Source organism: Aedes albopictus, chromosome 3 (assembly GCF_035046485.1).
Source record: "Aedes albopictus strain Foshan chromosome 3, AalbF5, whole genome shotgun sequence".
NCBI classification, from domain to species: Eukaryota; Metazoa; Arthropoda; class Insecta; order Diptera; family Culicidae; genus Aedes; species Aedes albopictus.
Window position 1 is genome coordinate 101739751 of NC_085138.1, and position 14570 is coordinate 101754320.

The following is a 14570-nucleotide window of genomic DNA, read 5'->3' on the forward strand; positions in this document are numbered from 1 at the left end:
TTTTTAATGTATAAACTCTTCATAGGTATCAATAAAAATACTCTGAATAATAATACAAAAATATAAAAATTGTTGCTTGTTAAGAAAATGATTGTATTTTCGCTATACAAAGTTGTGCCCATACTTTCTGGGACACCCTATAATTATAGGAAAAACAATAATCTACAACTTTGCCGAACACAACATTTCAATATTAGGCTTCTGAACTGAGGTATGGACAAATGAGTAACACGATTGCCACGTGATCGAAAACATCCTTGCTTCTCGTGGCACATTGAGCTGTGAAATGAGGCGAGAAAAATATCAAATTTATTTTAAATGAGCTCGTGAGAGGCAAAAATATGATTCGCATTAGAAACAACATGGGACTGACATGCCAAGAGGGGCAGTACGGTGGTGCTATCTGTTCTTTTCATAACACTCGTTTTAGTTATTTTGAATTTTATTTAGAAGAGGGTTCTAAGCATATGCTAACGCCAAATCATACTGGACCCCCAATCGGACTGGAAAAGGAACAATAGCCACATATCAACATCCTCGTGCTCATTGTTCTACCATGGACAGGATAGAAAAGTTACAGCAGCGTAAAGGCAACCAACCAGTTCGATATAGTAGATTTAGAATAGAATACATTTAGGCGCTGTACAAAGTGTAAGTGCAGCTGCCAGTTCGACTTACTCACATAGTGCCCTAAGTGGTTGAAGAATAAAAAAAAAACAAAATAAATAAAATTGCAATAAGCTTTTTTCTTGGTTTTCACCCAGGATTCCTCCAGGGATTTCTCCATTAATTTTTTCCCGGGTTTGCTTTTGTACACCGAGAAAAATTTCTACTCAATGACTGAGTTGGCCTTACTCAGAAATCGAGAAATCCTTTGTTTTCTTACTCAGTTTCGGCTAAAAGTGGGACAACCCATTGGCAATGGGTTGTCCCACTTTTAACGGAAACTGAGTAAGAAAACAAAGGATTTTTCGATTTCTGAGTAAGGCCAACTCAGCCTCTGAGTTGAAATTTTTCCCTGTGTAGGAGTTTCTGCTGGGATTCCTGCCGGGATTCTCCCCGAAATTTGAAAAAGAATTCGCATGGGTTGTCGTTAGGGATTCGTTCAAGATTTCATTCCATTCATGCAAAGAATTGAATCCTCTGGATTTTTTAAGGGATTTCTTCCGGTAATCGTTGCGGGATTTGTTTTGAGATTTTCTCCACGCATTTCTCCCTGGATTCCTTTATTGATTTCTCCCAAGATTCTTACCTACAGGCTTTTTTCCTGGGATTCCTCTCGGTGTTCTTTATTGATTCTACCCGGGAATCCTTCAGGGATTGCTTCCGAGAATATTTCAGGAATTGTTCCAGAGATTCTTTGAAAGATTCTTGCTGGGAGGTTTTTTTCGGGGATTCTTCTCAGGATTTCTTCTGAGATTCTTTCTGGTGGGCAGCTCCCATGCGTACCAGTCTTCGTAGGTGTCCTCGGTGCAGAATGCGCATGGGGTGGTGTGTTGGCCTAACACCTCCTAGAGGTGACTCAAATGAGTATAGTTTCATAGATTCCTTCAAGGTGCTTCCTAGGAATTCCTCCAGGATGCTCTCAACAATTTCTTCTGGGATTCTTTCCGGTTTCCTTTAAGGACAAGGTATTTGGAGTACGTAGCTCAAATTTTCTAGAGCACCGTTTTTAGAACCGTTGTACGGATCTGGATCAAAATGCATCACGCTGATGACAGCCACTGAACAATCAGCGTGATGCATTTACAGCTATACCCGTTCACCGGTTCTAAAAAACGGTGCTCTAGAAAATTTGAGCCATGTACTCCAAATACCATGTCCTTAAGGAAAGCTCCTGGGATTCCTTCAGCGGTTACTCTCAACATTATTCTGCCAGGATTCCCTACAGGATTCATTCAGGAATTTCTCGTGGGATGCTTTTGAGAGAGTTCTCCTAAAATTCCTTCACTGATTGCTCCCAAGATTCCTTTGTTTTCCATTGCTTTGTCTGTTAATTATCACTAAACAGATATTTATTTGTCAATAATCTTGGAGCTTCGAGGTGGAAGCGGTTTAAATGTAAAGAACGCTTTGCAGCGTTCGAAATGTCTTTGCGCGTGATTTTCATTTCTGGAGCGATTGTTTATACAGAGAAAATTGAGGATATTCATCTTCATTATACTCAATTTTTCCGCAGAACATTAATTTATCAGCCAACGATTCAATATGATATTTTTTTTTTAATTTTAGCCGTCATCAACATTTGATAATACTGTTGTAACAGGTGTCATGCGATAAAAGCATCAACAATGTCATATTGAACTAATTTTAATAAGATGTTTAAAACAACAACTATGCAAAAAGCAGTTCAGATTGTTTCGTTTGTTCCAGTACCGAAAATATAATTTTCTATTCGCTAATATTTTGCCTCTACTTTTTTTTCGTATCCACAGGAGGACAGCATCACCTACAAGAACGCCCACAAGCTGGAAAAGTTCTTCGAGCAGCAACTGGCCAAGTGGTTGCCGAAGTACCTGGAGACTGAGACCTTCGTCGACGACTACCATCTACAGAACCCGGCCAAGCGCATCAAGATCATGCAAGAAGATTAACAGTCGCTGCCGGGCGGTGGCAGCACCATTGGGACGCATGCGCCGCATCACCAACAACAACAACAACCTCCTCAACAATTACCACCAGCAACAGCAGCAGCGGCAGCTGCGCCACAACAACCGCAGCAAAGCAACCAGCGGCAGCATTTTTTTCAGCACCAACAGCAAGACATGCACCTCCAGCAACAGAAATTTCAATCCCCTGGATCCAGCGATGGATCCAGGGTCACCGACGGTACAACCAACAGCTGCAGCAGTATTACCGCTGCAGCAACAGCAACAACCGCAATCGCAGCAACAGTGGGAGCAGCACCAGCAGCAGCAACATCAACGGCGGACACCGGAGGAAGTGCAGAGGACGGTCGAGCCCTGCAGCAGCAAGACGGGAGGCCTCGTTCAAGGGAGAACCAAACGGGTGCGCAAAATGCGCATGGAGGTGGACTGGACGCTGTTGCTGCTGCCACCGTCGCCGAAGGATCGACGCCGCAAGAAGCGGAAACCGGGGCCTAAAAAGGGTAAGCTGGGTTTGGATAAGAAGTTAAAAAGGAAAAAGAAGAAGAAGGTGGAAGTACCGTCACCTCAGGAAGGGACGTCTAAGGAAGTGAAGAGGAAAAGGCGAATGAAGAAGCAGAAGAAGCTTCTTCAACAGAAACAACAGGAGAAAAAGTAAGCCTAATTAATGTGTACAATAGTGCTGGAATGTAGATCGAATGGACTTTTATGTATTTGTATGGGGTTTACCTTGCTTGGCATAACGTCGTTTGACAGAATAAGTATAGGGTAGTTTGACATAACGGTTGTTTGGTTTAATAGTCTGATCAACTGATAAGTTACGGTTTTAATGTTTACAGAAATGTGAACTTGTTCCACGAACGTTGAAATTCCAATTCGACTCAATAAACAAGATTTTCTTGTTTTCCGTGTATATATTAGCATTCTGAGAAATGCTATTCTACTTAGTGTTATCCAAAATCAACCGTTAGCCCTGCCAAGTGGCATTATGCCAAATGGGACAGACCCTTTTGTGTGTTTGTCTTTCGAAATAGTATCGGCATGTGAATCAAAAGAGAATAATACTTCATTTCCGTACCTTATTGGAAACTTTCATAAACAGACAGCAGAAGGAATGCAACAAAACTGTAAATATTAGTTTCATAAGACTCTATTTGGATAATTGTAACAATACACGGTAACGATACTCTACTAAGAGATGGAAATATTCAACACATTATATGGAAAGAAAAAACGCAATCTCAATCGATCAAAGCTACTGTGAAAGTAAAAGATCAAATCTGGGCTGTTTCGCTGTTATTTAGTTGATTCGGACGAACTAAATTTGAAAAGGAGTTCATAAATATCGCTGCTGGTGAATTTTGCGATGATTAATAGAACTGCCGCCAAGTGTAGGGTGGCTTTATTGATTAATTTTAATTCTCATTTACAAACACTACTCTATTATTTATTATGTCACTCATACACACATACATTTACTAGGTTATCACTTATGGAAAGTATATAAAGTGTGTTGCGTATACTTATGGACAAATTGTTGCGAATATTTAAGTTATCGGTGGATAATTAATAGCCAAACCTAGATCCGTGGACAGTCAATAGAAGCAGAAACTCTTAGTAGAGCGTAGATTATTCCGTTCAAAAATTTCAAATAATTCGGATTTTTTTTCAATCATCCTCCGAACAACAATCTTTTTATATGTCTCAAATGTTAAAAAAAAAAGTCTTTAAACACTTTTGGTGGGAGGATGCTGATTGACAGAATGATTAACGATACAAACTTGTGCAAGTTGAGCATGAATGCTACAATTTTATAATCAGATAACCTTCAGCATAGAGCAAAGACTACCGAATACAGAATTAAGTTTTGCCCTCAAATTTTCCTCTAAAACTTGTAAAAATTGGAACCGATTGACTCCCCCGTCGTAAGCCTAGTGAGTATATAGATACATACAATAGTTTTCGCGTAGAGATTGATCACAAACTCTCTTTGTCTTCTATCAGTAAAGTTATCTACCTACACACATAGTTTTAGGGAAGCGAGCTTTCTTACGCAGCAGAGTATAGTGAACCAGTACGATTTTATTTTATTTTCCCGTATACGAACAGACACAGAGTAAGAGTATGAAACTGTGTGTAGAAACCGTAAGCAGTAGATGGAGACAGTCTGAGAATAGCGCCAAGAGCCTCGCGTACTAGGTTCTTTTGTCGTCTCACTTTTTCCGGTATTTCTCCAGAAACCCCACCCCCCATGACAGCAGAACAAGCATCAGAACTGCTTCAAACCTGCTCAGTATTCGCACTGAGCCGTAGTGAACTTATTTGGAGAAAATTGTAGAAAGATAAAAGAAACGGATAACACTCACACAGAGATAGAAAGAGAGAGCAAGCAGAACAACACATGAAGTGGAGAACTAAGTAAAAATGAAACACGTAAAACTGAACTCAAATTGTAAATTCGAACGTGCGTCCGACTTATTCGATCCGAAATGTTTCCCTCACGCGAACACTATTGTTGCAAGAGTGCTATCCGGCTATTCCTATTTTGGTAACACTCCCAAGTGCTGGAAGGCGCTCATCGAGCATGGTTTAAGTATCATGTCAATCGCCACGGTTTAAGTATCATGTCATCCCTTGAAACCCCTGAAACGCCTCTGACCGAACTAACATTTATTGTGAATGTAAACGTCAACAAACCGTCCTCAATACGGCTTGATGCTGAGTTACTGTGTTGTACATATGGACGGAAGCTTCTATGCAAGCCCTATACCAATGAATCTGGCGAACTTAATCCACATGTATATGCTGTGCGAGCAGCTTCTATGCCACCAAGTCATAACTCTTTTCTCGGCTCCTATGTAACCACTAGCTGAATAACATCTTGAGAAGGCGCTTTTTCAGCCTTTTCGCAGTTGTTAAATAGTAGTTATACGGCATCCCCAAATTAATCGAATAAATATATTTAGGTTATGGATACCGTTACGCAATACATGTGGAACTGGAATTAACGCTTTTAAAATTGAATAATTAATGTACTTGCCACTACTTGGAATCGAACTCCCGATCTCCGTATCCACTGGTCCCGATGATGTCCTCGCTGCCACACTGCTATATAAAAATAGCATAGAAAATAGCCCGCTCTGTTTTACTCCAGACAAGGCTTCATAATTGTGCCACAAGAAACCTTACCCAACTTCATCTTGCTGCAAAAGCTTGTGAAACGTCAAACACAATAATGTTTACACTGAACAAGCTGTGTGGTTGCGCCAACAGGTTCTTCGTCTCAGCTTATAGCTGAAAAAGTGTTCCTTAAACAGCTACGAAGCGCTGCTGTTTTGTGTATTTGGCAACATTACAAAACGTACTGTATAAAAGCAGCTGTTGCATTGGCTGGGACTCTTACCAGATTTCCACATCTACCGGCAAATTATCCGGCATTGAATTAAAGTGCAATAAAAGCAACCCAAATAATTTCACAGCACAGAGATGGATAGCTGTAAATAATTTGTGTAGTAGCTATGTCCCGCTTAAAGTTTATTTTGATAATAATGCTTACATCCGACAAGCCGTGTTGGTATACCAACAGTTTCTTTATTACAGCTTCTAGCTGTAATGAAATCGCATAACGGCCTTTAAAGCGCTGCTGGTTTGGGGATTTGTCAGTATATTATTTATTATTATTATTATTTATTTATATATTTCCATCGGACTATTGTCTACATGAAATAAAACTTAGACTAACACATTCCTACTCCTTATTCGCGATATAAACCGGTTAGATGATTCACCAAACTCGTGCAGTTGTTCGACGGAGAAAGTACGGATCATCGCAGCGATCGGTTCGTGAAAGCCAAAAACAGTTCGGTGGAATCTGGGTTGTAGCAGATAACTATCGCGTAACATCCTAGGAGCGACCCGAATATTCAAAAGCTCCAGAAGCCTACAGCTGTCGACCTCTCCGTTCAAAAGTGTTGCAACGAAGGCAGCTTGTTGTATTTTACGGCGGTAGTCGAGCGTATCCATTCCCAATAATCTGCAACGATCTGCGTACGGTGGCAAGTTCAGTGGGTTTCGCCACGGCAGATTCCTTAGCGCCGTTCTGATGAACCTCCGTTGCACACTTTCTATCCTTAAACTCCACGTCAATTGATGGGGTGTCCACACTAACGAGGCGCCTTCCAAAATTGGTCGTACGAGCGAACAGTAACGAATTGTACTGTATAGTAGCAGCTGTTTTGTTAGTGGGGACTTCTATTCGATTTGCTCAAGTTTTCACATCTTCCGGGAAATCTCCCGGAGTTGGAATGGAGTGGAGTAAAGGCAACCCCAGTGACAAGCGATGGATTTCTGAAAACCGAGTTTGGTAGATGTATGGTGCTTGTTTTGCAGTCGTGTATTAGCTTATGATTTATATTTGACTAGCTTCCCTTATATTCAGCGTTGACTGCTTTAATTCGATGGTTACACAACAGAAAGCAAATGACTGAAGCTTATAGCGCTGCTTCATGGCCGACAGTGTCTCGCGTGGTTACGTCTGTTTGTCTGTGACCTTGCCGTAACCTTCTGTGGGATTCGAAGGTACTCGAGAGTGTTCCTAATACTCGAATTACGCACATCACCCGATTTATCGTCGCCTTGATCATTCGTATCAGTTTATCCGGGAATCCGTATTCGTGCATAATCTACCATAGCTGGTCTCGATCGATTGTATCATACGTCGATTTGAAATCGACGAACAAGTGATGTGTGGGCACGTTGTGTTTGCGGCATTTCTGCAACACCTGGCTCCGTTGTAGTGCGTTCACCCATGACTTCTTCGACTTCTTTGCGGCTCTACGTCCCTACTGGGACTTGGCCTACCTCTTTTCAACTTAGTGTTCTTTGAGCATTTCCACAGTTATTAATTGAAGGGCATTCTTTGCCTGCCATTGCATGAATTTGTATATTGTGAGGCAAGTACAATGATACACTATGCCGAGGGAGTCGTGAAAATTTTCCCGACCGGAACGGGAATCGAACCCGCCGTCGCCGGATTGGCGATCCATAGCCTTAACCACTAGGCTAACTGGAGACCCATGAATCCAGCCTGAAATTACCCCACGAACTCTCTTGCAATCGGTGATAGACGGCGATGACCAGCCAACCTCCTCCTCAATCTCTTGAAGGTTAGGGGCCGGAAATCTTTCGTCCTGCGCACGTATTCCTAGATCTGTTACCACACCACCTTCGGTACTTGCAACGTCGCCATTGAGGTGCTCATCGTAATGCTGCCGCCACCTCTCGACCACCTCACGATCGCTCGTCTTGGCACATGTCGGATTGTAGCACAAAGCCTCTGTGCGAGCGGTTCAGCTTCTCGTAGAACTTTCGTGTGTCCTTAGCGCGGTACAGCTCTTCCATCGCTTCGCGATCTCGTTCTTCCCACACGGAGAGACGAAACTACCCAAAAGTGAGTTCTTTCCACTCAACTTCGGGGTTGCGTGCGTCAAGCCACTTTTGAGTTGATGGAATCGATGTTTTTGTTGGGTTGTTCCCGCTTGCTTCCATGTGAAAGGAATACCTAATTTTAGTTTTTTTTTCACCCAACCGAAATTTTGACTAGGTTGTATTCACCCAAATTTGAGTACTGTGCTAGAAATCCATGTCGTTTTCGTTTTTGCGGTGGAGCTACACCGGTGTAGCACTTTTGCACCGAAAGTGTTCGTTTTTGATTTTCGTGCTGCACCGGTGTAGCACTTTTTCTGCTCCGCTCAAGATAGTGCAGCACTCAAAAATTCGAGAGTGTTGCGTGTGTACACCGTGTCCACCAATCAGCGTTTGCAAAGTTGTAAATATGGTTTTTATTCACGCACACCAATGCAACTGCGCCGAGAATATTCGTTTTTGTAGTGAAAAGTGTAGCACGAAGCGGTGTAGCACCGCCACAAAAACGAAAACGACATCAGTTTTGGCTTGACGCACTGAACTGCAAAAGTTGGGCTGTTTCTTTCTTCACTCTCTGACAACATTAGAAAGAGCGCATGAAAAAAGAGACGAAAAAGAACTCAAAATTGAGTTTAAAAGTACCTAATTTTGAGTTTTTCAGTTTCTCCGTGCAGAGAAAATAGGTACACGGAGCCGCCAAACTACCCAAAATTGAGTTCTTTTGACGCAATCCCATAGTTCGGCCCAATAAGCCAAATTTGAGTAAATCGATTAAACTCACACTAGGTAAATTGCCTTCATCTCCAGCAAAAACATTTACTTAAGAGTAGGTAAATTCAACCAAAGACCCCCCCTCATTCAACCCAAATTTGAGTAAACCTGCATTTACCCAAAATTGGCTTATTGGGCTCAAGGACCCCCGTTAGGTAGATGCATCTCTGTTTGTTTTTGACAACATCGGTGAGTGAAAAAGGGAAAACAACCTAATTTTGGGTAACTAGTTTATTCGATATACTTAGCTTTGAGTAAAATCGACCCAAAAATTAGGTAGTTTGATTTCTCCGTGTAGAGAAGCGAATAGTGTGAAGCCAAAAATACCTTATCGAACCGTCAAACTGCTATCCTATCGAACAAAATCAACAAAGCTTGACGATTGCCGCATAAGTAAAGATAAGTATTGCATTCGTTTCAAACATATTTTCACCAAAGTTTCCAAATATCATGGATGACAGTGCAAACAGCATTGATTCCTTGAATTAATGAAAATTGTTCCATTTTGGAACATCAGTTTGATAATGTCTAGTTAATAAAACAACAGTATAAATAGTTTTTAAATGCGGTATGCGAGATAGGCACTACCTTCGATGGGTGGATTAATCTGCGTTGCCAGCATCCGAGCGATGAAATCAAAACAGAAAAAGTGTTGCCGTTCTGGCGGCTGTTCACTCTTCGCTTCTCTACCTATTTTCTCTGGTTCTTCCTGCTGGCGCTTCTTCATCCGGAAGACTGCCTGTTCCGCGCCTGTCTGTAACGTGCCTCATTCGCCCTCGTACGGTGTTGCAACATTCTCGCCCATGCTGCATCGTTTTTCAACTGGTCACATTCGCCGTCGTACCAAGTCGCCAAGTCGCTTCTGTGATTCGGAGTCGCGAAGCCTAGTGCTGCAGCCGAGGTACTACCTACGGCAGATCGGATGTCCCTCCATCCATCGTCAAGTGTAGCTGCGCCAAGCTGCTCTTCCGTTGGTAGGGCCACTGCTAACTGCTGCGCGTAGTCTTGAGCCATCTCTACGTTACGCAGCCGCTCGATGTTTAACCGCGGCGTTCGACTTCGACGCGTGGTTATAACCTTCGAATGTTTTTGAGCGCATGCATGCGCTTCTTTCTTGTCATCAGGATTCCCTTCGTGTGGGCAGTGGACGTTTATGATGCTGTAGTTGAAGAAACGGCCCTTAACTCTTAACATGAACATCCTTGCGTTGATCGGCTGCCACCCGATCACACGTTGTCGCATCTTGCCCAACACTATAAATACTGTTCCCAGTACATTGGTAGTGCCGTAGCTTTGGAAGAAGGTAGCCGCTCGATGCCCACGTTTCCACACTTTCTGTCCAGTACAATAAAGTTCCTGCTACGCCACGATGCGGGGATGTAGTTCGTCGTAGATTATCCTGTCACGTCCTGCGAAACCTAGTGACTTGCAATTCCATGTTCCAAGTTTCCAATCGTAGTCCTTATTTCGTGCCAGTTCTGTTTAACGCCCCAACCAACACTGGGACGACCACGCTGATGGGGCTCTACCACCTTGGATCTAGCTGGACGTGGTGCAACGTTTCTTACTCAGCCGCTGGATGCCAGAACAGACGCTGTTTGAGCCGCACCTCCTTGGTGAATAGACGCTCGGGTATACCTCCTCAATCTAGCTGAAGTCAGAAGAACAACAGTGTCCAGGCTGCACTACCAGCTAAGCACACACCTCTCAACTGGCGTCTTCGTCATCGCTTGACCCGTGGAAACATAAGATACGAACTTGTGAGGACGCTCTCCTTATCGACTCACCGTTTTGCAGCCCCTAAATAACATACCTATTCTATTTTCTTTGTTTGAATTGACAACTTTAAGTCGAATGTCTAGAAGATTAACACCCCTCCCTGTTTCCTACCACGCGACTATGGTGTTCTTGTCCCGTGCGCTCTAGTGCGCACTTGATTATTTTTGGTCGAACGGAAACGACGACAGCGCAATTGTCCCAGTTTTCTCGTCCTAGTCACGGTTTCTTCGTCCCTTCTTGATTGCCATGTTGTTTTATTACTTTATTACAACTATTCTTTGTCTGGCAGCAGTACTGACTGTTTGGGCGGACGGTGTTGTTGACATCCATCTATCCTGCCAGGATAGGCATGGCAGGACACGCGAACGCCGCCAGCCAGAAGATGGAAATTACGGATAGCGGAATTTTGGCGCCTTCGATTCGAATTACCACGTGGAAAGGGAAAGGCTGCGTACGGGGGATTGTTGAATGTATTTAGTTTTGCTTAGCAAGGAAAGACCGTCGTCGCTCGTAGAAATCAGTTGACTTTGTTTTCTATCAGCAGATCTCATAAAAATGAAAGGGATACGTATTAGCGAATCTTTCGTCCCGATTGGGGGACAACACAGAAACTGTTAATTGTGTATTTCCGTGTCCCTTCGGTGTCGTTGACCTATTTTCGGATCACAAGTATTGCGTGTTTTGTTAAAGTGATTCCGTGATTGTTATGAATTGAGTTTTGTGGGACTGCCTAGTGCCTATGAAGGATTTTATTTCTTTGTTAGTAAAAAGTATATTTGGCAAAAATTCAAAGACATCGATTGTCTGGTGTCGGCATTCAGATGTAAAACAAATTCCTTAGGCATGATTCAAATAAAATATTCAGTTTAATCACAGACAAACAGACGTAACACTTCGAACATTTTTCGATTCACATCATAGTCACGGAAACACATTCGCCCAATGCTAAAAGGACTCTGTTTGGCCGACCACCAACTAGGTGGCGGTAGTGAGCAAACGTCAAACTCGAACAAAAACTATGCGAGCGCCACGGTTGGGCAGTTGGCCAACTATCAAATTTTGAAAAAGACCGTTAAATCGGTGTACGATGGGAATTATCAGAGTGTTACGTCTGTTTGTCTGTGGTTTAATGATTTTATCACATAACAACTGTTTGAAGTATAAGCTTTCAGAAAAGGACAAAAACTCTCAAAGAATGCGGACAACATTTTTGCATACTTTTACTCACGCCTTTTGACCCATTGTGGGATTGTGGGATTTTCACGATCAAAATGGTTTTGCTCTTATATATGGGGATTTTGTTATGGAGTGCGTTCGAGGTGGCGATGTCAGTCAGCAGAAAAATCCTTAGATGAATTTCTGAGTAAATCCCCGGAGGAATTTCTAGAGGAATCTCTGGAGCAACCCGTGGAGGAAGTCCTGGAGGAATTCCTGGAAGAATGTCTGTGAGAATTCCTGGGGTATCTTTGGAGGAATCCCTGGAAAAAATCCTGGAGATATCCGTGGAGAAATTCGTGGAGGAATCCCTGGAAGAATGTCTGTGAGAACTTCTGGAGGTACCTTTGGAGGAATTCCTTGAGTAAAACCTGGAAGAACTCCTTGATGTATCTCTGGAGGAATCCCTGGAGGAATTGCTGGACGAATTCCTGGGAAAATCCTTGGAGGAATCCTTGAAGGAATCCTTAGATGAATTCCTGAGTAGATCCCTGGAGGAATTCCTGGAGTAATTTCTGGAGAAATTCCAGGAGGAAGTCCTGGAGAATTCCTGGAAGAAATCCTGCAGGAATCACAGGAGGAATCCCTTTATGAAGTCCTGAAATAATCCCTGGAGGAATTTCTGGAGAAACCTCTCGAGACAATTTCGAACAAATTCCTGGAGACATCATTGGAGGAATCCCTGGAGGAAATCCTGCAGGAATCCCTGGAGAAAATTCTAAAAGAACCTCTGGAAGATTTCTTGGAGGAATCTCTGGAGGATTTCTGGGACGTACTCTTGCGAAATTCCTGGAAGAATACTTGGAGGGATTCCTGAAAAAAATAGGAGGAATCCCTAGCGGAATTTTTGGATAAATCTCTTCAGGAATCTCTGAAGGAATCCCTGGAGGAATTCTTGAAGGAATTTGTGAAGGAATTTCTGAAGAAATCCTTGGAGAAATTCTGCATGAATCTCTGGAGAAATCTCTGTAAAAACGTGTTGCAAAATTCCTGGAGGAATCCCTGGAGAAAATCCTGGAGGAATCCCTGGAGGAATTTCTGGAAGAATCCCTGGAGGAATATCTGTGGGAATTCCTAGAGGTATCTTTGGAGGATTACCTGGAGGAATCCCTGGAGGAATTCCCGGAGGTATCCTTGGAGGAATTCCTGGAGATATCCGGGGAAGAATCCCTGGAAAAATTATGGAGGAATATCTTGAAAATTTCTTGGAGGAATCCTTTAGGAAATTCCTGGAGAAATTCTTGGAGGAATCCCTGGAGAAATTTTTGAAGAAATTCTTGAAAGTTTCCTTGAAGTTTTCCTGGGAGGTACTCTGGAGAAATATCTGGAAGAATTCTTGGAGAAATTCTTGAAGGAATCCTTGGAATAATTCCTGGAGGATTTTTTGGAGGAATCTCTGCATAGATCTCTGAAAGAATTCTTGGAGGAATTCGTGAAGGAATTCCTGAAGGAATCCTTGGAGAAATTGCTGGAGGAATCTCTGGAGGAACTTTTGGAAGAATTCCTGGAGGAATACCTGGATAAATCTCTGGAGGAATCCCTGGATGAGTTCCTGGAGGAATCCTTGGGGTAATTCTGGAGGAATTCCTGGAAGAATGTCTGTGACAACTCCTGGGGGTATCTTTGGAAGAACTTCTGGAGGAATCCCTGGAGGTATCCCTGGAGGAATTTCTTTGGGATTCCCTGGAAGAATTCCAGGAGGAATCCCTGGAGGAATTTTAGGAGGAATCTCTGGAGGAATTCCTGATGGAATCCCTGGAGAATTTCTTGGAGGAATCCCTGAAGGAATGCTTGGAGGAATTCCTGGAGGACTCCCTGGAGGAATTTTTGGAGGAATTCTCGAAAGAATCCCTGGATGATTTCTGGGAGGTACTCGGGAGAAATTCCTGGAGGAATTTTTGGAGGAATCTGAAGGAATTCTTGGAGAAATTCGTGAAGGAATCCTTGGACAAATTCCTGGAGGAATTCTTGGAGAAATCGCTGGAGGTACGTCTGGAAGAATTTGTGGAGGAATCCCTGGAGGAATTCCTAGAGTAATCCCTGAAAGAATGTCTATGAGAATTCCTGGGGGTATCTTTAGAGGAATACCTGGAGGAATCTGTGGAGAAATCTCTGGAGGAATCCCTGGAGGAATTACTCAAGGAATCCCTGGAGGAGTTTTAGCAGGAATCTTTGAGAGATATTTGAAGCAATCCCTGGAGGATTTCTTGAAGGAACCCCTGGAAGAATTCCTGACGGAATCCTTGGAGGAATCCCATCTCTGTTCCATCATACATCCCTCATCTCCAGACATGTTTCTTTATGTCACGTTCCGGTGGCTGCAGGCGGGATTATCCCCGTAATTTGTATGAAAAACCATAAAGATAGAGCCGTCACATGACAAGTTTGGTAATGTGATCAAAATGTCCTCGATACTGAAGAAAAGTGAGCTCAAAACGGCTTCTCCAGCCTCTCCGGTTATCACCGGAACCGGTTCCGAAATATCCGGATATGGTCAATGCGCTCATGCCCTAATTATCGCGCTGCCTTTCAGGTTCTAGATGAAACAAATTACGGCATTTGAATCGTCGAAGCGAATTATAGCTCGAAAATACTCGTTTTCAAAAGTTGGGAAAAGTCAGAAAATTTCAGGTCAAGATCCAGAGGTTCCAGCAGGATTTCAGGGGCTTCCAGGGGTTTCAGGAGGTTCCAGTCTCAGAGGGTACAAGGGAGCTTCAGGGGGGGTACCTGGAGGTCTCAGGAGTATTGCAGGTGGTATCAGGAGGTATCAGTGGC

At 43.0% G+C, this 14570-nt stretch overlaps 3 protein-coding genes across 9 annotated transcripts in view; all 3 read left to right on the forward strand.

Moving 5' to 3' along the window:
- LOC109410890 (E3 ubiquitin-protein ligase TRIM33) overlaps nucleotides 1-5063 on the forward strand; it is a 253811-nt gene extending 248748 nt beyond the window's left edge. For all 7 annotated transcript variants that reach the window (XM_062859021.1, XM_029874452.2, XM_062859017.1 and 4 more), the window contains one exon: nucleotides 2436-5063. In XM_062859021.1, the coding sequence (XP_062715005.1) occupies nucleotides 2436-2594 (159 nt within the window). In that variant the 3' untranslated portion in view covers nucleotides 2595-5063. The remainder of the gene's footprint in view (nucleotides 1-2435) is intronic.
- LOC109410892 (calcyclin-binding protein) overlaps nucleotides 1-14570 on the forward strand; it is a 325423-nt gene that overhangs the window by 251088 nt on the left and 59765 nt on the right. The gene's annotated exons all lie outside the window — the stretch shown is intronic.
- LOC109410891 (bromodomain-containing protein DDB_G0280777) lies at nucleotides 2632-3264 on the forward strand. The gene has a single exon (XM_029862634.2). The coding sequence runs from the start codon at nucleotides 2632-2634 to the stop codon at nucleotides 3262-3264; it is 633 nt and encodes a 210-aa protein (XP_029718494.2).

Coding starts and splice junctions, on each gene's coding strand:
- LOC109410891 (XM_029862634.2), top strand. CDS start 2,632: ATGCGCCGCATCACCAACAACAACAACAACCTCCTCAACAATTACCAC.